Here is a 22,831-nt window from a genome sequence, read left to right as displayed (position 1 = left end):
TCTTTAGAACTGGGGTTGGTCAAGAAGGTTCAATTGCTCAACATTAGAGGTGAAGTAGTAAAGATTAGACATTGCCTTCGTGGGAGAAGTAAGAGAATAGTAGAGGTTGTTGCCTCTGACTAGAGGCCGATGATTAGTGGTGTGCTGCAGGTATCAGAGCTGGGTCTGTTGACTTTTATCATCTATATTGATGGTCTGAATGATAATGTGGTAAACTAGATCAGCAAATTTGCACATGACACCAAAGATTGGGGATGTATTGGACAACGAAGAATACTATCAAATCTTGCAGCAGGATCTGGACCAGCTAGAAAAATGGACTGAAAAGTAGCAGATGGAATTTAATACAGATAAGTGTGAGGTGTTGCACTTTAGAGGGATAAACCAGGGTAAGACTTGCACGGTGAGTGGTAGGGTAGAGAGGAGTGCAGCAGAACAGAAGGATCATACTGCCCAGGCGTGTGTATCTAGACAGCTAAGACACAACTCTGACCATACAGGAGTATGAGGGGTATAGATATGGTAAATGCAATCAGGCTTTTTCCACTGAGACTAGAACTAGAGGTCATGGATTAAGGGTGAAAGGTGAAATGAAGGGGAACTTCGTTCAGGATTGTGAGTGTGTAGAAGGAGCTGCCTGTGGAAGTGATGGATGGAGGTTCAATTTCAACATTTAAGAGAAATTTGGATAGATACATGGATGGGAGGGATATGGAGTAATATGGTCCAGGTGTGGTTCAATAGGAGTAGGCAGATTAATAGGTCAGAATGGACTAGATGGGCCAAAAGCCTGTTCCTGTGCTCTGTGATTCTATGACTCCATTTCTCTCGGAGCCGAGGGACAAATCAATCCCACTATTCAAGGTTGTGAGGAGAACAGTCCTAAAACTATGAATCTCTCTCACACACACACACACACACACACACACACACACACACACACACAATATGTGAATTATAGTTTTAGTAAAAGTGTAATATAGAAAAGTAACACAAAAAGAGAGCTAAATAAAGAAAAAAAAAGTGAGGTAGTGCACATGTGTTCATTGTCCATTCAGAAATCTAATGGCAGAAGGGAAGAAGCTGTTCCTAAAACGTTGTGTCTTCAGACTGTGTACCTCCTCTCTGATGGTAGCAATGAGAAGGGAGCATGTCCCGGATGGTGGAAGTTCTTCATGATGGATGCCACTTTCCTGAGGCACCATCTTTTGGAGATGTCCTCAAAAGTTTTGGAAGCTAGTGGCCGTGATGGAGCTGGTTGAGTTTACAGCTTTCTGCAGCTTTTTCTAACCCTGTGCAGTGGCCCTTCCATACTAGACAGTGTTCCAGTCAGTGTACAAGGCAAAGGGGGGTGTGATTGGCTAGTCAATGATGGGCCTTGCCTGCAACTTTACCTCATGTGCTCGATTAATTTTAAGAAAGATTTGTATTGCCTGGGCATGCTGGGGTTGCAATCCATTTGGTAGTTTGCCAATTGGTGTCAGAATCAAGGCGAAGTGACTTGCTTAATATAGGAGCAGAATCAGTCTAATCATACATTTACGAGACCATACAATTTAGAAGAAGAATGAGGCTATTGAGTCCATCGAGTCTGCCCTCCATTCATTCATGGCTGATTCTCCCTCCCCCCCACCCCCCGCCGTTCTTCTGCCTTCTCCCTGGAACCCTGAACAATGAAGAACCTATCAATGTCTGACCATAAGACATAGGAGCAGAATCAGGCCATTTGACATGTTGAGTCTACTCGGCTATTCTATTTAATGCTGATTTATTATCCCCTCAACCCTCATTCTCCAGCCTTTTCCTGTAACTTTCAATACCCCAACTAATCAAGAACCTATTAACCTCTGCCTTAAATATACCCAGTATCTTGGCCTACACAATAATCTGTGGCAATGAATTCCAGAGATTCACTATCCTTTGATTAAAGAAGTTCCTTGTCATCTCTTGTTCTAAATAGACATCCCTCTATTATGAAGCTGTGCCCTCTGGTCCTGGACTCCCCCACTATAGGAAAATCCTCTCCACATCCACTCTATCAAGGCCTTTCAATATTCAATAGGTTTCAATGGTTTCTGCCTTGAATATTTCTAATGATTTGGCCTCCACACCCCTCTGGCAGTGAATTCCACAGATCTGGCTGAATTTCAGATTTAGATTTCTTTGTCACATGTACGTTGAAACACAGTGAAATGCATTGTTTTGTTAACAGCCAGCACAGTGAAAGATTTGCTGGGGGCAGCCTGCAGTGTTCTCCTCCACCTCCATTTTAATGGCCCATCCCCTTTATTCTGAGGCTGTGCCTTCGGATTCTAGATTCTTCCACTACAGGAAACCTCTTCTCCATAACCACTCTATCCAGGCCTTACTGGCCCAGAGGCATCAGTGCTCCTCCTGGAAGGTGTTCCCTTTTCACCTTTATAGGCGCTTCCAGTGCTTGTACAGTGAAGCTTCAGGATCCGTTTGTTACTGCGGTCGTTGGAGTGGGTGCTAGGGTGAAGCCAGTGCAGAGTCCCTCTCCTGTAGCAGCAACCATCTTGATCAGTATCTATCTGTCTCCAGAGTTGAAAAGCCAAACCGAACCTTCAGTTCACGGTCCATTCGGACAACGCCAGTCCTACTCCAACTCCAGCATGATGGAAGTCTTCATCCCCACAAAGCAGCCGACGGCACCTTCAAACTCGCCGCTGCCAAACAAACCCGGCGCCACCCAGGTCTCTCCCGGTTCCTCGGAGAACCAGTCCTCCAGTCCCCAACCTGCACAGCAGAAGTTGAAGCCACAGAAGAAGAAAGCTTCCATTTCTTCCAAGGTAAGGTTCCTCATTTGTAACCCCATCAGACATCCTAGAGGTCTCCAAAAGGACTAGTTCAGCAGGCACCATGGGCTGAAGGTCCTGTTTACATACAACGTAAAACATCGGAGCTGAATTAGGCCGTTCAGCCCATCCAGTCTGCCCTGCTTTTTTCTGTGGCATATTACACACTTCTCCGTGCCATCTTACTCCCTTTTCTTGCCTTTGGATCTGACTGTTTAATTCTTAGATTAGACTGTTTTGTTGTTATTTTCTTTGCAGTATAACAATTAAATATCTGCTTATATTTTTTTTTATTTAATATGGCTCTAGTGGCTATACAAAGTATAATTCTAGAAAGCTCTGGGTTTGTTTACATTACTTGAATAATTGTTTTCTCATTGGTTAACTTGGTACTGCAGTGTTGAATAAGCATGTTTAATTGCTATCTATGGATTTGAATTAAATTTCCCTTATCTCTGGGTATAAATGAGCTAAACACAAGTCAGTGCCACCTTTAATCTTGGCTTCGTCTATCCCTGCCTGTTCAGTTTTCCCCTGTTCTATCATGGTACTGAAGTATATATCCAGGGATGCACTGGGACACATCAATAGTGATATAACCTGGTATCATCAGGTGTTTCGGGTCTTTCAACAGCAGACACCCTTGCCCAGGCGACCCAGCCAGGTTTGATCTGTCCCCGGCTTGTGTCCCAGCAGCAATTGGCCCACGGGTCACAGCTCTTGATCCATAGCCATCCAGAGGTCGCTCAGCAGTCTCTGTGACGGTCCTGATGGCTCTTTTCTTTGCAGCCCCTGTAATACCAAGGAGAGTAGGACAGTAAGCGGGCAGCAAAACCTGTACACCCCACCTCAATAGGCTTGCATCGTGTCTCTGGGACTACTCTACCAGCTCCTGGTATTTGGCTTTCTTGCGTTCAAAACGCCTCCTCAATCCCATCTTCCCAAGGGACTGTCAGTTCTGTCATGAGCACCTGCTTTGAGATTTCTGACAGAATGAGCACGTCAGGCCTCAGTGCCATGTACCCCGTGACGGGGATAAAGAAACCAGCAGAAATAGAAACCACTTTGGAGTCCAGTATTGCTATAAACTACTAATATTTATTAGTAACTACGCAATACAGTAGTATCAATGTAAATAGATCGCACAGGTTAGCAATGATTATATATAAAAGTAAGTGTGGAATATATGTGTTTGAAAACCAAGCTTCTTTAAGTCTAGGGCTAAAAAGATACAGTCTTACGATGTTGAGTAAAGTTCAGTTCAGTTCGTGGTATTTAGTTGAGTAGTGATGGAGAGAGAGAGAGTGAGTTGAGTCTTCAGGTGAGCTGATGCTGTCGATCTTCTCGTCGTCCTCCGAAATCCTTTACAAGTCACTGACTGTGACTTTAACCGGGGGACCGGTTTTCCTGTGGTGGAGCTATCACCCCGACAAGGGTGGACACATAGACAACTCCCCACCAGTCAACCCCTTCTTCACCGATGGAATAGCAATTTGGAATCGATCCGCCTGATGGATCCTCCAAAACCCACTTTCTCTGTGAGCACAACAATGCTCATTCAGTGTCCAGATCATGTGTCCGAGGTCTGTATCTTCTGACCTCCCATTTATTTCACTGTGCTGAGCATCACCTGTCATTCAAAGAGTCCCTCCTTCCTTTGTCTGTAAAGAAATGCGAGCAGGCAACAAGTCCTTGGAAGTAACATTAATAATGTCCTGTCGGTCACCATAGCAACTTTTGAGCTGCTGGGTGCTGTCTCCAAACCCAACTCAGTAGAAATCCAAAGTTACTTCCAATGCCTTAAAGTGACAGTCCAACCATTAATCTTCATCTCTCTCTCTCTCTCTCTCTCTCTCTCTCTCTCTCTCTCTCTCTCTCTCTCTCTCTCTCTCTCTCTCTCTCTTCAAAAGCACAGTTAATAGGAGTACTCCAGCGTCTCTTCACATCAGGGATAATGATGCGATGTAGTCAGGGAATTTTCAGTTGCTTGCCCAGATTGACTTCCAGTTGCCAGTCAGACGATGTGGCTGGTCTCCAGCTTTGAATTCTTAAGAAAATAATTGTGAAGCAACAGGTTTAGTGCTTCTTTCCTGACTTCCAGAAGAACCTTGGGTTTAAACACCTGATCCATCATTGACATATTACTCTCTTTTCCGTGCTCCCGTCGTTCCCCTCTCCGCACTGTGATACTCCATGCCTTTGAAGGAATCACAGCTGGAGTAGGAACCGGAGGAAGTGATCTTGCAAGCAAGTCACAGTAAAACATTAATCACCACACATTTAGTCGCACGGGAGCTCAGCATTGGCAGCTTCAGTCACAGGAAAATGGTGCTTTTAGATTACAATATCAAATCTAGGCTGACCCTTAATCAATAAACAATAACCCCAATTGATGCTGTAATTTAGTTCAAGATGCTTAGGCACTAGAGTGCTCCTGGCTAATATTCTTCCCAGACAATAACTACTCAGTCACAATTTTTTTTATGGTTTGTAGCCCAATGGTCTGCAGTTTTCTTCAGGAATAAACCGCTCTCTGAATTGTTCAATTCCTGCATCAAATTCACGATTAGCATGGTGTGAATGTTGCACTTTGTATGCAAGATACTACTGTGCAGGTCTCCTGCTTACTAATTCCTTGAGAGATGAGCCTCCCTTAGCTGCTGGTTCCCCCATTCGTTTGTCCCAACTTGTTCTGTTTAAAGTCACCACCTTTGGGTGCCCTAAAGGGTGCCTGAAGTGGGTGCATTTCCCCATGAGAACAGTCCTCTCATTCTCCTTGTATGCTGCATTGCCTGTCAATTCATCTATGGTTCAAGCCCAAAGGTTGCCCTTCAGGCAGGCAGATGTGAGGAAGCATCCCGCAGCCAAAGAAAGGTGACATTGTTTAATGATGATGTCCTCCAGGATACACATGAACATTCCCATGAGCAATGTTGTAAGATTGGTGGTTGGAATGTGGGGGTGGGGGGCTTGTTTGCACTTTCTGTAGTGCAAGGCAATTACTTTTTCAGAAGAGCAGAATCAGCAGTTTGGGACAACCTCGCTCCTGGTATTACGTGGCAGGTTCTTGATGTCCCTTCCTTTCCCACAGATCCCATCTTCTGCCGTGGAGATGCCCGCCTCAGCCGACATCGCAGGGTTAAACCTGCAGTTCGGGGCTTTGCAATTTGGTTCTGAGCCCATGTTAACTGAGTACGAGTCAACCCCAACAACCAGCGTGCCCGTGAGCCAACCCCAGAGCAACCTCTATACCAGTGCTGTAAGGTAATGCCAACACCACTTGATGCTTTTCTCTTCCTGCATCTTCCACCAGATCGCTCTCTGGCACTGTTTGCTTGTTATGGAGGAAGAAGGAAAATGAAGTAGGATGGTTAAAAGTTTTTACTGTGTTATGTTAAGCCACAGTCCATATGGGAGTGATGAACCAGGCCTGACAGGATAGAAATGTGTGCACTCAAAAGCCCGCAGAGAGAGACAGAGAGCCCTCCGCATGTAGGAGGCCCATTCGATTCACCACGTGCCATGTCCTTGTGATTGATCCAATGCAGGTCATGTACGATATTCACTTCCGGCAAGTGAGCGTTACTGGCAAAACCAGCGTTTAATGCTCCCTGAAATGTAGTGTATCCACAGTCCTTTAGCCGTGCGAGTCCCCGCAGTAGAATTGGGTTGCAGTTACAGCATTTAGGCCCGTCACCAAAACAGCACGGTGGATGTAGTCCTAAGTCAGAATGGTGTGTAACACTGTTTTGAAGGCAGAGGCTAAGACTGGTGCTGTTGCAATAGCCTAGGTAAGGGACTGTATTAATGAAAGGATTAACGTATGAGGAGCCTGTACTCCCTGGAAGTTAGAAGAATGCCAGGGGGAACTCATTGAAACCTATCGAATATTAAAAGTCCTTGATAGAGTGGACGTTGTTTCCAATATTGGGGGAATCTAGGACCCTCAGAGTACAAGGACTTCCGTTTAGAACAGAGATGAGGAGGAATTTCTTTAGCCAGAGGGTGGTGAATTTGTGGAATTAATTGCCACAGACGGCTGTGGAAACCAACACATAGGGTTAATATCTAAAGCAGAGGTTGACAGATCCTTGATTAATAAGGTCGTCAAAGGTTATGCAGAGATGGCAGGAGAATAGGTGTGATAAATAGGCCATGATGGAATGAGGAGCAGACTCGATGGGCAAAAAGAAGCCTACTCTGTTCCACACATAAAAGTTGCTGGTGAACGCAGCAGGCCAGGCAGCATCTCTAGGAAGAGGTGCAGTCGACGTTTCAGGCCGAGACCTTTCGTCAGGACTAACTGAAGGAAGAGTGAGTAAGAGATTTGAAAGGGGGAGGGGGAGATCCAAAATGATAGGAGAAGACAGGAGGGGGAGGGATGGAGCCAAGAGCTGGACAGGTGATAGGCAAAAGGGATACGAGAGGATCATGGGACAGGAGGTCTGGGAAGAAAGACAAGGCGGGGGGGACCCAGAGGATGGGCAAGGGGTATATTCAGAGGGACAGAGGGAGAAAAAGGAGAGTGAGAGAAAGAATGTGTGTATAAAAATAAGTAACAGATGGGGTACGAGGGGGAGGTAGGGCATTAGCGGACGTTAGAGAAGTCGATGTTCATGCCATCAAGTTGTCTTCTCCTATCATTTTGGATCTCCCCCTCCCCCTCCAACTTTCAAATCCCTTACTCACTAGTCCTGACGAAGGGTCTCGGCCTGAAACGTCGACTGCACCTCTTCCTTAGAGATGCTGCCTGGCCTGCTGCGTTCACCAGCAACTTTTATGTGTGTTGCTTGAATTTCCAGCATCTGCAGAATTCCTGTTGTTTGCGTCCTACTCTGCTCCTGTGTCTTAGAATCTTGTATCTTGTTCATGGACTACTGCATCCTTGGTGTGCTGGAGAAGGAAATAGTGAAGACAATCAAGCAAGGTGTGTTCTGAATGGTTCAGAGGGTAGGAGCTTGTATGTTCTTCCTGTGACTCCGTGGATTCCCTCCGGGTGGTTGTTTCCTCCCATATTCTAAAGACGTAGTTAGGGTTAATAAATTTTGTGCATGCTATATTGGTGTCGGAAGCATGGTGACACTTGGGGCTGCCCCCAGCGCATCCTCATACTGTGTCCATCATTGATGCAAATGATGCATTTCACCGTATGTTCTGAATAAACAACAAATAAGTCTAATCTGTAATCTTTCATTGACCACAGAAACAGGCCTTACTACCAAGTCTGCCAACCATCAGGCACCCATTTTACGTAACAGATCCTGCACTGGTTTTATTTTCTCCCACATTCTTGTCACTGCTGCCCCAGATAAGTGACATCAGAATGAGCTTTAGACCTGAGCATTACGCTGTACCATCAGGAAATGAACAATGCTCCATACTTTAGCTGTGAAAGTTATCGTGCTACTGAGTACACAGGAAGATCCTACACTCACCCCCAGATCCCCCGGCGTCTGCTGACCTTGGCCATTCTCTTCCTCCCCAGACGTCTGAACATCAACGTGAATGGTGTCCCCTGATCCAAGGCAGCAAACAGCGGTGTAACCTGACTCCTTTGCTCTGGTCCCTCAGCAGAGCATAGAGACAGCTGGTGAGCAGATAAACGGAAAATGCCTTGTGGTTTTCAAATCCACGGCTTTCTGGGACGTGGAAAAGAGCCTCCATTGGATGCACCTGTTCCTGGCAGCAGCAGCCCCACACGAGGCTGGGTGTATGCCAAAGATCCTTGTGTCAAGACTGTCCTATTCCTTCTCTTACATGTTTTGGTCAAATCCGCATGCATTGCTCATTCCACACTAAAACTGCCCTCTGAGTGAAGAGGTTCTTCCCCCCACCCCCCACCTCCAGATTCTTCTTAAACATTTCACTTTTTACCTCTAGAACTAGTTTCACCCAACCCCAGTGGATAAAGCCTGCTTGCAATTGCCCTGTGATTTTGAATACCTGTATTCAAATCTCCCCTCATTCTTTTGCGCTCCAGGGAATAAAATCCTAACCTTTTCAACCTTTCCCTATAACTTGCAATCTCAAGTCCTGGTAATATGCTGGAAAATGTTCTCTACTCTTTAAATCTTACTAATATTTTTCCTTTAGGTAGGTAGCCCATTGAATGTGTTCCATCATTCTCCTGCCTTCTCCCCCTAACCTTTGGCATCCTTAACTAATCAAGAACCTGTCAGAATCAGGTTCAGGTTTAATATCACTGCGTATGCCGTGCCATTTTGCGGCAGCAGTACGCCGAAATACATAATAAAACTATACTTTACAACAAGTGTTAATTTAAAAAATAACACTTCAATGGGGTGCCACAGGGGTAGGTGCTGGGCCTGCAGCTGTTTACCATTTATATTGATGATTTGGAAGAGGGGACTGAGTGTAGCGTAGCAAAATTTGCTGATGACACTAAACTGAGTGGAAAAGCAAATTGTACAGAGGATGTGTAGAATCTGCAGAGGGATATAGATAGGTTAAATGAGTGGGCCAAGGTCTGGCAGATGGATTACAACGTTGGTAAATGCGCGATCATCCACTTTGGAAGGAATAATAGAGAGCAGATTATTATTTAAATGGTGAAAGATTGCAGCATGCTGTTGTGCAGAGGGACTTGGGAGTGCTTGTTCATGAATCGCAAAAAGTTGGCTTGCAGGGGTTATTAAGAAGGCAAATGGAATGTTGTCCTTCATTGCTAGAGGGATTGAATTCAAGAGCAGGGAGGTCATGCTGCAACTATACAGGGTACTGGTGTACAGGGTACAGCACCTGGAGTGCTGTGTGCAGTTCTGGTCTCCATACTTGAAGGGTATACTGGCTTTGCAGGCAGTGCAGAGGAGGTTCACCATGTTGATTCCAGAGATGAAGGGGTTAACTTATGAGGAGAGATTGAATCACCTGGGGCTGTGTATACTCTGGAATTCAGAAGAATGAGAGGGGATCTTAAAGAAACATACAAAATTTTGAAAGGGGTAGATAAGATAAAAGGAGGAAAATTGTTTCCATTGGTAGGTGAGACTAGAACTAGGGGACATAGCCCCAAGATTCAGGGGAGAAGATTTGGTTGGAACAGAGATGAGGAGAAACTGTTTTTCCCAGAGGGTGGTGAATCTGTGGAATTCTCTCCCCAGGGAAGCAGTTGAGGCTTCTTCACTAAATATATTTACGGTACAGTTGGATAGATTTTTACATAGGGGAATTAAGGGTTATGGGGAAAAGGCAGGTAGATGGAGCTGAGTTTGCAGACGGATCAGCCATGATTTTATTGAATGGTGGGCAGGCTCGATGGGCCGGGTGGCCTACTCCTGCTCCTATTTCTTATGTTCTTATGTAAAAATACCAAAGTAGTGTTCGTGGGTTCAGTTTTTGACTCAGAAATCTCGCTGTTGATGTATTGACTGTGTGTCTTCAGGCTTCAGTACCACCTCCTTGATGGTAGCAATGAGAAGAGGGCATGTTCTTTTAAAGGTGTCTTCAATGCTGGGAAGGCTAGTGCTCGGAGCGGGCTGAGTTTACAACTTCCTCCATTCCAGACAATGATGTGACCAGTTAAAATGCTCTTCATGGTACATCTGTCGAAATTTCTCTTTGATGACATACCATTATCCTCAAACTCCTAATGAGATATAGCTGCTGAATTCTTTGTAATTGCATCAATATGTTTGGCCCAGGTTAGATTCTTAGAGATGTTGATACCCAGGAACTGTTGAAATTTCTCACAGTTTCCACTGCTGATTCCTCGATGAGGACTGGTGTGTGTTCCCTTGACTTTCCCTCCCTGAAGTTCACCGTCAATTCCTTGATCTTACTGATGTTGAAGGCAGTGTTGTTGCTGCAACACTACTCAACCAGCCGACCTATCTCGTTCCTGTGCGCTGTACGCCTCCTCGTCACCACCTTAAAGCAGAAAGTGCTGGGTGGCATCTGTGGTGGTAGAAACACTTCAGGTGAGAGCTGAGAAAGGGTGAAGCAAAATTGTAGAGAAGGCACAAGGGATGTGGATCAGGAAATACTCATGATAGGCTGAGACCAGTGTTCCCAAGGTGATGATCTTATTGGTGAAACAACATGGATGAGGGAGAAGCAGGCTGTTAGGGAAGAGAAATGAGGAGCATAAAGGCTGTGACATGTAGGAAACACCAATCCATGGCTTCCTGAATCAGGAACTTTGTTAGAGCATAGAGCAGTTACAGGTTTTTCAGTTTGCAATCTCTGCACCAAACATGATGTCAAATTAAGCTAAATCTCTTCGCTTGTACAAAGTTGAAAGTAAATCTGTTACCAAGATATGCACAGGATATGTCACCATATGCAACCCAGAGAATGATCATCTTGTGGGTATTCACAGTAAATACAAGAAACACAATAGAATCAGTGAAAGACTGCACCCAACAGGATGGACAACCAGTGTGCAAAAGACAACAAACTGTACAAATACAAAAAGAAAGGGAAATAACAATAATAAATAAGCAATAACTATTGAGAACCTGAGATGAAGAGTCCTTGAAAGTGAGTCCATGGGTTATGGAAACAGTTCAGTGATAGGGTGAGTGATAGGTTGGTTCAAGAGCCTGGTGGTTGAGGGCTAATGCATGATCAATATCCCTCCATTCCCTGTATATACATTTGTCTACCTCTTAAACGCCATTGTTGTACCTGCTTCCATCACTACCCCTAGCACCCATTCCAGACACTATCAACCATATCCCTCTAGGCTTTCCACTATTCACCTTTAATGTGTGTCCTCTTGATTCAAGTACATTTATTATCAAAGAATGTATAAATCATACAAAGTTGAGGTTTGTTAGCTCACAGGTAGCCACAAAGCAAGAAACCCAAAAGATCCCGAATAAAATGGGGAATAATTAAATAAATAAACTTAGGATGGCGATGCAAAGAAGCTACTTTTTCCCAGAAAGTAATGAATCTGGAATTATCTGCCCAGGGAAGCAGTAGAGGCTGTAGGCTTTCTTTGACTGGGGTCAACCATGGATTCCAGCTGACTACGTGATATGCACGCCAGGGCAGTATGATATGGAGAGCAAGCTGTTGCCTGTGCAGCAAGCAGTCTCTCTCGCAGGGTTGCCAGTTAGGGTTGATCAACATGGGACTGCCTGAGGGAATCCAGCTGCAGATTTACTTGGGGTTTACTCCAGCAGCCTTCCCCATGAGCGGGTATAGCTGCAAAACAGCAGGGGTTTGAGATCAGAGTTTTCCTTCTCCTAGATGAGCTGCCAACCAAGGCTGATGGGCCCCGTCTGCCCACAGCAACTGGTTTTAAGTCTCCAGTAATCCATCTTCTCCTGTCAGTGGAAAAGGTTCCTCCAGGCTTAGTAGCCAAGCCACATGTGAAGCCAGGAGCTCAACTTGGTTGTCGGAGGCTATTTAAGAGGCACTCCATTGGGAGCATTTAATAGGTAGTGGGAGCTCATCCCCATTCCCCCCACTGGCTGTAACAACCTTAAGGTGCCAGTAGAGTAGAAACTACCTCATTAAGTGTATTTAGGACAAAGATTTTTGCCTGACTGGGTAATTAAGGGTTATGGCAAAAAGGCTGGTAGCTCAGCCATGATCTATTGAATGGCAGAATGGGCTCAACAGGCCAAATGGTGGACTCTTGCTCCTATTTCTTATGTCCTTTCACTTTTCCATTTATTTATTCTTCCAAAGAGCCACATCGTCATTCTTGCCCCCAACCTTCAGTCACTGTGGCTGCACAATCTCACCGCTCTTGTTCTCTCGCAGTGAGTCCTCTCCAACGATCGCCTCCAACCCAAGCCCGGACTCTGGCTACCAGCCCAGCGCGATCACGACCTCGGCGTTCACAGCCCAGAACAGCGCACCAGGGGCACAGTACGAGCAGAGTTCCGCCCAGCGGGCGCCGTACTCCAACTCCCTGTCCTCCTCGCCTCAGAAAGACCTGACGCAAGCCAAGGTGACCAACTTTGTTTGGGGGAAGGGTGATGCTTTTGTTTAATTTCCTACCTTCTGACATGTCGCACTATATTCTGACAAAATCTGACTTTTCTTATAGAACGGCTTCAGCACGATACAGACATCGCAGTCCATCGAAGGTGCGTCCAGATCCTTGCTTGAGGGGTGCCTGGGAGGGTTTTGGGTCGTATTACGTTTGGAGATGATGTTAGGTGATGAGAGCAAGGTCAGGTCTGAGGCCAAGGAGGACAGTATCATCAGGGTTTTGGGGGGCGGCGGGGCAACGCAAGAGGAGCCATCAATGCCAATTCCATCCTGTTAAATCCCTTCAGGAGAAGCTGCTTTCCCTGAGGAGCAGGGGGAGTCTGTGGCCTGCTCCCACATGGATTTTCTGATCAGAGTGGGGTGAGATGGAGCACAAAATTACTGTGAGAGGGTCAGAACAGTCTGTCTACAAACTTTGAAGAAAGAAATGATCCTCAGAACATGGAACAGTACAGTACAGACTCTTTAGTCCAGAATGTTGTGCCAACTTTTTAACCGATTCTAAGATCAACCTAACCCTTCCCTCTTATAGCCCTCCATTTTTCTGTAATCCATGTGCATATCTAAAAGTTTCTTAAATGTTCCTACCACCAGCCTCTGCAGATTGTTTTCTTGAGGAACACACATAAAATGCTGGAGGAACTCAGTAGGTCAGGCAGCAGTTATGGAAATGAAGATCCCGTCTGTGTTTTAGGCTGAGGACTGGGATCCTCTTATCCTCCTGAGGATTTGATCCTCTCAAGGAATTCACTGGGTCAAGCACCACCAGTGAGAGGGAAGTAATTGCTGCTACTTTATCCTGGTGCAGGGTTTCAGCCTGAAAAATTGACAATTTCTTTCCCCCTCACAGATACCACTCGACATGTTGAGCTCCACAAGAGGGCTGTTTGTTGCTCGAAGTTTGGAGACAAACAGTTCTTTCTCTTGGTAATTCTGCTTATCTCGCCCCACCCTGATTACTTGCCCTGAAACAGAGTTTCAACCCGAAATGTTGATTTCTTTCGGCCCACTGAGTTCTTCCAGCAGATTTCATAAGTCAGAGCACTGAGTACTGGAGTTAGGATATTATGTTGAAATATTGTTAATATGGTGGGACTAAATAAGGAGTATTGTGTGCAGTCTGGTCACCTACTTACAAGAAATATAGCAATAAAATTTGAAGAGTACAGAGAAAATTTACAAGGATATTGCTGGGACTTGAGGACCTGAGTTATCGGGAAAGTTTGAATAGGTTCGAGCTTTATTCCCTAGCTCTTATAAGTTTGAGGGGAGATTTGACAGAGGGATACAAACATTATGAGAGGTATAGATAGGGTAAATACAAGAAGGGTTTTTCCACGGAGGTTGGGTGAGACTACATCTAGAGGGTGGTGAGAGTGTGGAATGAGCTGTGAGTGTGAAGTGGTGGATATGGGTTCGATTTCAATGTTTATGAGAAATTTGGATAACTACTTTGGGACTGGTATGGAGGGCTATGTCCGGGTATGGCTTGTTTGACACACACTCAATGGGTCAAAGGACCGGTTTCTTTGCTATGGTGCTCTACAGCTCTGATTGTTTGTGGCTGTTATGTTTAATGCTGTCCATCTAGGCTGCTCAGACAGCCTCAGCCTGTGACCACTACCACCAAAGACAAAGGCCGCATGCCCAGAGGGACACCGTCTCTTCAGGCTCCCCTTCAAGTCACACACAACCTTGGCCTGGAAATATCTTTCATTGTTGACTCTAAACCCTGAACTGACTCCCCCAGCAGCAACTGATCTTCACCCAGGGAATGCAAGAGGACAATTTGCCACTTCCTTCCCAAAGGGCATTTATGCATGGGCAAATAATGTTGGTATTTCCTGTAACACACATCAAAGTTGCTGGTGAACGCAGCAGGCCAGGCAGCATCTGTAGGAAGAGGTGCAGTCGATGTTTCAGGCCGAGACCCTTCGTCAGGACTAACTGAAGGAAGAGTGAGTAAGGGATTTGAAAGTTGGAGGGGGAGGGATAGAGCCAAGAGCTGGACAGGTGATAGGCAAAAGGGGATACGAGAGGATATTGTCTCAGCTTGCTCCTGCCCCACCGAACTTGTTTCTGCATACCTCGACACGGTTTTGTCACCCCTTGTTCAATCCCTTCTGACCTATGTTTGTGACACTTCTCACGCTCTTAAACTTTTTGATGATTTTAAGTTCCCTGGCCCCCACCACTTTATTTTCACCATGGATGTCCAGTCCTTATATACTTCCATCCCCCATCAGGAAGGTCTCAAAGCTCTACGCTTCTTTTTGGATTCCAGACCTAATCAGTTCCCCTCTACCACCACTCTGCTCCGTCTAGCAGAATTAGTCCTTACTCTTAATAATTTCTCCTTTGGCTCCTCCCACTTCCTCCAAACTAAAGGTGTTACTATGGGCACCCGTATGGGTCCTAGCTATGCCTGCCTTTTTGTTGGGTTTGTGGAACAATCTATGTTCCGTGCCTATTCTGGTATCTGTCCCCCACTTTTCCTTCGCTACATCGACGACTGCATTGGCGCTGCTTCCTGCACGCATGTAGAACTCGTTGACTTTATTAACTTTGCCTCCAATTTTCACCCTGCCCTCAAGTTTACCTGGTCCATTTCCGACACCTCCCTCCCCTTTCTAGATCTTTCTGTCTCTGCCTACTGACTCTCACAGCTATCTGGACTATTCCTTTTCTCACCTTGTCTCTTGCAAAAACGCCATCCCCTTCTCGCAATTCCTCCATCTCCGCCACATCTGCTTTCAGGATGAGGCTTTTCATTCTAGGACGAGGGAGATATCTTCCTTTTTTAAAGAAAGGGGCTTCCCTTCCTCCACTATCAACTCTGCTCTTAAACGCATCTCCCCCATTTCATGTACATCTGCTCTCACTCCATCCTCCCGCCACCCCACTAGGAATAGGGTTCCCCTGGTCCTCACCTACCACCCCACCAGCCTCCGGGTCCAACATATTATTCTCCGTAACTTCCGCCACCTCCAACGGGATCCCACCACTAAGCACATCTTTCCCTCCCCCCCTCTCTCTGCATTCCGCAGGGATCGCTCCCTACGCAACTCCCTTGTCCATTCGTCCGCCCCATCCCTCCCCACTGATCTCCTCCCCACTGATCTCCCTCCTGGCACTTATCCGTGTAAGCGGAACAAGTGCTACACATGCCCTTACACTTCCTCCCTTACCACCATTCAGGGCCCCAAACAGTCCTTCCAGGTGAGGGAACACTTCACCTGTGAGTCGGCTGGGGTGATATACTGCGTCCGGTGCTCCCGATGTGGCCTTCTATATATTGGCGAGACCCAACGCAGACTGGGAGACCGCTTTACTGAACATCTACGCTCTGTCCGCCAGAGAAAGCAGGATCTCCCAGTGGCCGCACATTTTAATTCCACATCCCATTCCCATTCTGACATGTCTATCCACGGCCTCCTCTGCTGTAAAGATGAAGCCACACTCAGGTTGGAGGAACAACACCTTATATTCCGTCTGGGTAGCCTCCAACCTGATGGCATGAACATTGACTTCTCTAACTTCCGCTAATGCCCCACCTCCCCCTCGTACCCCATCTGTTTCTTATTTTTATGCACACATTCTTTCTGTCACTCTCCTTTTCCTCCCTCTGTCCCTCTGAATATACCCCTTGCCCATCCTCTGGGTTCCCCCCCCCCCCGCCCTCCTTGTCTTTCTCCCCGGACCTCCTGTCCCATGATCCTCTCGTATCCCTTTTGCCAATCACCTGTCCAGCTCTTGGCTCCATCCCTCCCCCTCCTGTCATCTCCTATCATTTTGGATCTCCCCTCCCCCTCCCACTTTCAAATCTCTTACTCACTCTTCCTTCAGTTAGTCCTGACGAAGGATCTCGGCCTGAAACGTCGACTGCACCTCTTCCTAGAGATGCTGCCTGGCCTGCTGCGTTCACCAGCAACTTTGATGTGTGTTGCTTGAATTTCCAGCATCTGCAGAATTGCTGTTGTTTGGTATTTCCTGTGTTGTCCACATTATAGTCACTGCTGAAACCACTCAGTAAGTGCGCAGTGTGAACCAGGGGTTAATGTTTCATCACAGTACGAAGTTAAAAATATTACACTGCCTAAATAAGTGTAGGGTGTGTTGGGAGGGGTGATTGGTTGGAGGAAGTAACAGACGTTAGTTCATTCTGCGTTGCCCACACAATCACGCAGCCTCCAGTTTAATGCTCAGCCATCCATTTCTGTCTTAATTCTGATCCCAAGCCCTTCAGGTCTTCAAAACTTGTCCTATTTCCTTTAAAACAAAGTGCTGGAAGTACTCAGCCGGTCGAGCAGCATCCGTGGAGAGAGAGAAAAACAAAATTAATGTTTTGGGTCTTGGCTTCCGTTAGTCAGGGTTGACCATGGATGTTGATTATTAGCTATCTAAATCAATATGTAAGCTAGGGCAGTGTGATGTTGAGAGCCAGCTGTTACCCCCTTTCCACACAGCTGATGAATCCAAATGAACGGCAGAGACCAATACAGTTTGATACCAGCTGCATCGCAGGAGTTGCCAGTTGGCCTTGAACTCAGCGAAGGACTACGATGGGTGCTCCAGCTCCAGTGTTCTCCTGAAGCCTTCCCCATGAGTGTGTCTAGCTGCAAGGCAGTAGAAGTATGAGATCAGAGTTTTCCTTCTAGATGAGCTGCCAACCAGGCTGACATGCTCCATCTCTTTTGGGTCAACCTAAAAGTGTTTCCCTTTTCACAGATACTGCCTAGCCTGCAGAGCACTTCCTGAGTTTAAAAACCTAGCATTTTGTTTCTGATGACCTTATTGGTGATATTACTCTGTGTTTGTTAGTACCTGGTACATCTTCGGACTGTTGAGGAAACCAGAGCACCCGGAGAAAACCACTCATTCCACAGGGAGGACGTACAGAGACTCCTTACAGAGGATGCTGGGATTGAACTCCAGACACCGCCCCATGTTGTATTAGCACCATGCTAACCGCAATGCTGCTGTGGCACCCCAATAAGAAACTAAATAGCATTTTGTTCCTGATCACCGTGTTTGGTGATCTAAATCTGCATTCGTTACTCTCTTAAGCGAACAATCATCTTCACCAGGTTTTTGACAGAGAAATTTGGAGTCATGTTTCTTTCAGCTTTAAAGGTCTAGTTGGAATATTTAAACTCTTTCCCTGCACCCTCACCCAGCTTCTGTTTCATAGACACAGCTCTGTGAAACTTGTTCACCCTGCGCTTCACAAGCTTTCAGATCTGTTAACCCAGAGAGTGGGCTTAGTGCAGAAAAATGCTGCTGAGATGCAGGGTCAACTATGATCTAACTAAGTTTAACAAGACTTCGATGAGGAATCAGAGGGGAGATGACGTGAAATCTAGAGTGTAGAAGGTTGTCGTAGATTACAACAGGACATTGATCAGATGCAGAGCTGGGCTGAGAAGTGGCCGATGGAGTTCAATCCAGAAAAGTGTGAAGTGATTTTCTTTGGAAGGTCGAACAGTGTTAATGTCAGGATTCTTAGCAGTGTGAGGGGCTGAGGGTTCTCATAGATCCCTCGAATGTTGATAGGATGGGATAAGAAGGAATATGGTGTGTTGGCCTTCGTTTGTCAGGGGATTGAGTTCAAGAGCTGCGAGATAATGTTGCAGCTCTATAAAAGCCTGGTTAGACTACACTGGAGTATTGTGTTCAGTTCTGGTCACCACTTTATAGGAACTTATAGAAGCTTTGGAGTGTGCAGAGGTGATTTATCAGGTTGCTGCCTGGATTGGAGATCATGTCTTGTGAGGATAAATTGAGTGAGCTAGGACTTTACTTTTTGGAGCAAAGGAGGATGAGAGGTGACTTGATAGAAGTATACAAGATGATAAGAGGGATGGATTGAGTGGTTAGCCAGAGACTTTTTCCCAGGGTGAAAATGGCTAACCTGAGGGAGCATAATTTTAAGGTGATTAGAGGGAAGTATAGAGGGGGATGTTAGAAGTAAGTTTCTTTTACACAGAGAGGTGGGTGTGTGGAATGTTGGAAGGAATGGACTGCTTGAGTGTACAACCTGGCCCTTTCATTATTGTCTACTGTTTCCCACAGCTGCAGCTGGTTCTGCAGTGAAGTCCGACTCGTCCGCAGTGCCCAGTATGGCTTCACTCTCGAATGCAGTATCTGCATCGTCGCTACTAACGTCAAATAGCCAGCACCCTGCAGCGCTGGCCAGCCTTAGCCACAGCGAGGAGCTCCCAAGCACTACCAACGCACAGCAGAGCAGGTGAGCGGCGTGTTTCAGCTTCAACACGCCTGTATTGCCGCCACCCCCCCCCCCCCCCCCCCGCCGCCCCACCACCACCCTGTGGAATTTTTCCCACAAACATTTCTACAGTGGTGGTTCTTGTTACCCTCCCTGGAAGCATGTAAATTATAACAGGATCCCCAGACCACTTGACAGACTTCCATTCTGATTTAACATTGACACTCCCTTTCACTTCCAGTGCAAATTTAATTTATTGTCATGTATACCGCCAAACAGAATAACCAAAGTGCACAATGCAGTAAATATAACTCACGCACATAACACAAAGTAATATTACCACAAATAAATTAACTAATAATATGGTGCATATATCATACAAATTTAAAAAGTAAACCACGTAATGTTACTTCATGCATGATGGGTGGTGACAGGGAGTTCAGTAGTCCCTGTTCAGTAAGGGGGGGGGGATGGGGAGAAGCTGTTTCCCATCGTAACAGTCCTTGACCTAATGCTGTAGTACCTCCTGCCTGATGGTTGGGGGGAGGGTGGGTGAAAGAGATTGTTGGATGAATGGGTGGGATCATGGACAATGCTAAGGGTCCTGTGTACGCAGTGCTTCTGATAAGCATCTCTAATGGGTGGAAGGGAGAGCCCTTTCTTTTGGTTTCAGTGTGAGAAAGGGAACGGTAAGCGTACAACAGAGTAACACATAAATTTTACCACCCTGGCCATTCCCTTTTCTTTCTTCTACCTTCTGTGTGAAGACCAGGAATTTGAAAGCCTGGGCATCCAGACCTGAGAGCAGCTTATTCACCACTGCTATCAGACTCCCGATCCTGATCACCTCTTTCACACCCTTTTCCTGGAATGCACTGTTGTCATATAGTTGACACGACCATAGACTCAGAAGTCAAGTTTGTGGTCTCATGGCCAGGGCAATGTATGTGCAGGGGCAATGGAGTGCTTACTTTTTCCATCACAGGCGTGTAGCATTAGATACACAGTATTCACAAGAAGAACAAACATAGGTTATGCACACATTTAATAAAAAAGAACTAAATTAGGACCAAAAAAGTCAATTTTAGTACACAATTATTGCAATGTTGCTGTACTGAGGCAGTGATTTAGGATTGTGCTGGTTGGTTCAAGAACCAGCTGGTTGAAGGGGAGTAGCTGATCCTGAACTTGGTGGTGTAGGACTTCAGGCTTCTGTTCCTCCTGCCCAATGGTTATCTAGAATGTAGAGCAGTACAACACAGGAACAGGGCCTTCAGCCCACAAATTGTGCTGAACCAATTAAATTAGTAATCAAATGGCCAACTAAACTAGTCCCTTCTGCCTACCCAATGTCCATATCCTTTCATTTTCCTCACATTCATGTGCTTAACTAAATGCGTCTTAAAAATTTCAAATGCATCTGCTTCTCCCACCACCTCAGCAGCGCATTCCAGGCACCCACCACTGTATATAAAAAAAAAGAAACTTGCCCCTCACATTTCCTTTGAAATTACCTCCTCTCAGCTTAAATACATGCTCTCTGGTATTAGACATTTCAACCCTGGGAAAAAGATATTGTCTGTCTGTGCCTCTCATAATCTTATAAACCTCTATCAGATCTCCCCTCAGGCTCTGCTGCTCCAGAGAAAACAGCCCAAGTTTGTGAAAACACATTCCCTCTAATCCAGGCAGCATCCTGGTAAACCTCAACTGCACCCAGTCCAAAGCCTCCACACCCTTCCTATAGTGTGGATGACCAGTCTCTCTTCACTCCAGCAATTCTTTATGCACTACTTTAGACTACATCATCTGCTGTTTAGCACTTGTTATATGTATTATTACCATTTATACTGTTTATGCAAACAAGGAATTTCATTGCACCTTGATGTGAATGGCAAGCTAATCTCCAACAAGAAAACAGTTGGAGTTGATGGTGCACTGTGCTGGTGTGGCTTTACAGAATAAGTTTTCTCTTTTTTTGCCCCCCCCCCCCCCCCCACAGTACTCCGTCTACTCAACAGAACAGCAACCTCTCCTCTTCCTCAGCACGCACTTCAACATCGACCCACCTGGTAAGTCCAAAGTGAATTCCCTTTGTTTTTCCTCTGCTGATCAGGCCCTTGATTGCCACCTGGCTGCTGGGACGTGCATGACTCTTCTGTCAAAACCCTTGGCGTCGCTGGCATACATCTCTGTTGCCAGAACGGTGACTTGTCCCATTGAAGTGTTTACCTATGAATGGTTTCCTGGTGTCCTCACTGAAGAGTAGTGCTGAGCTGGAGAAAAGAAAAGGTGTTTACAGTGCAGAACCCCCGATTATTTATGGTTCAGCGCTGTAAAGCACTTTTACGATGCTGTTTACATTGTAAATACATGCTGGTATTTATGTAATTATGTACATTTTATTGCACGAATGTACTTCTAATGTAATTTTCAGTTTTTATTCTTCATAATTGTTCAATGTTACATTTAGTTACATTTTGTGTCTTGACCATCACAGCACTGTAAATTCCCAATACGTGTAAATTTACACTCAGTGGCCATTTTGTTGGTACACCGGTACACCTCATTAATGCAAATGTGCATTTAAGTGAGAACACTACCAATGCTACTACAGAACTATAAAACTGTAACTCGTAATAGTATTTGACAGAGGAATTCATCCAGTGTACGTTGTTGTGTTCTTTTGACTGTAAATGAACAGTCGGTACAGATAATGTTTTCGTATAATACTTTTGACAATTGCGGCCATCAAGTTCTTCATAGTTCCTAACTTGTTGAAGTAATGAAATTGTTTAATTGTTTCACTCATCTCCAAGCCTGAATGTTTGAAACCACAGTGAGCAAAGCAGTTCCGAATTGTCTTGCTACTTTTTGAACACAATCACATATTACTGACGCAATTTAAGAACTATTCCTTCTAGGCACGGTGTGTGTTTAATGGGTGTGCAAGTGCACATGTCTGACACTAGCTGGAAACTGTTCAGCAACAGTCTCCTGTTCCAATTAAACAACATGGTGTCCAAAATAAACGAAGGGAGACCCAGCTAGTTTCTTGATCAGTTTTTGTTCTTTAAGAATTGTCCCAAATAAGTGGATGCATTGTTGGAATCCACTCTACCTGATATCCCGGCACCTGCAACGGATTACCTGTGGATTGGTGCTGTGTGGTTTTGGTGGGCTGACCTGGATTCAAGATTGCTTCATGTCATTTCCAGTACATAAGTGTAAAGGAGGACAAAAGGATTGTTACTCTGGATCTGCAGTACAGAAAAAATAATAAGATAAAGAACAATAATAAAAAAAAACAAAATAAATATAAATACATAAAATAGCTTATATACATTGATTGTATGCCCATAAAGTGATGCCGGGCATATGAGTTTCTATACACAACCTGACTGACGGGAATGAAAAGTAGTGAGGGTTGTGGAGGGGCGCATTAGTGGGTGGATACGAGAAATAGAAGCAGTCGTTTGTGTTAACAACCAACAGAACCTAAGGATGTGTTGGAAGTGGTCCACAAGTGTCATCACAGATTCCAGTACCAGTGTAGTATGCCCACCATGCCTGGGAGAACAGAATGGTAGTGTAGCCATTAACGTTATTGCAGCTCGGGGCACCGAAGTTTGTTCTGTAAGAAGTTTGTATGTCCTCCCTGGGTGCTCCGGATTTTTCTCACATTCTGAAGACTTATGGGTTAGTAAGTTAATTGGTCATTGTAAATTGTCCTGCGATTAGGGTTAAATCGGTGGGTTGCTGGCAGCATAGTCTGAAGTTCTGGAAGTATCTATAAATAAAATAAAATAAATAAATAAAC

At 45.4% G+C, this 22,831-nt stretch overlaps 1 protein-coding gene across 6 annotated transcripts in view; it reads left to right on the top strand.

Annotated features, from left to right (window-relative positions):
• Positions 1–22,831, top strand: part of ubap2l (ubiquitin associated protein 2-like) — a 135,142-nt gene that overhangs the window by 82,205 nt on the left and 30,106 nt on the right. For all 6 annotated transcript variants that reach the window (XM_072283230.1, XM_072283213.1, XM_072283220.1 and 3 more), the window contains 6 exons: positions 2,563–2,810; positions 5,908–6,080; positions 12,552–12,741; positions 12,841–12,880; positions 18,858–19,032; positions 21,014–21,083. In XM_072283230.1, coding sequence (XP_072139331.1) covers positions 2,563–2,810; positions 5,908–6,080; positions 12,552–12,741; positions 12,841–12,880; positions 18,858–19,032; positions 21,014–21,083 — 896 coding nt within the window. The remainder of the gene's footprint in view (positions 1–2,562; positions 2,811–5,907; positions 6,081–12,551; positions 12,742–12,840; positions 12,881–18,857; positions 19,033–21,013; positions 21,084–22,831) is intronic.

The sequence above is a fragment of the Mobula birostris genome, chromosome 2 (genome assembly GCF_030028105.1).
Source record: "Mobula birostris isolate sMobBir1 chromosome 2, sMobBir1.hap1, whole genome shotgun sequence".
In the NCBI taxonomy this organism is placed as follows: domain Eukaryota; kingdom Metazoa; phylum Chordata; class Chondrichthyes; order Myliobatiformes; family Myliobatidae; genus Mobula; species Mobula birostris.
The sequence above is the reverse complement of the archived record's forward strand: the minus strand, read 5'-3'. Positions and strand labels throughout refer to the sequence as shown.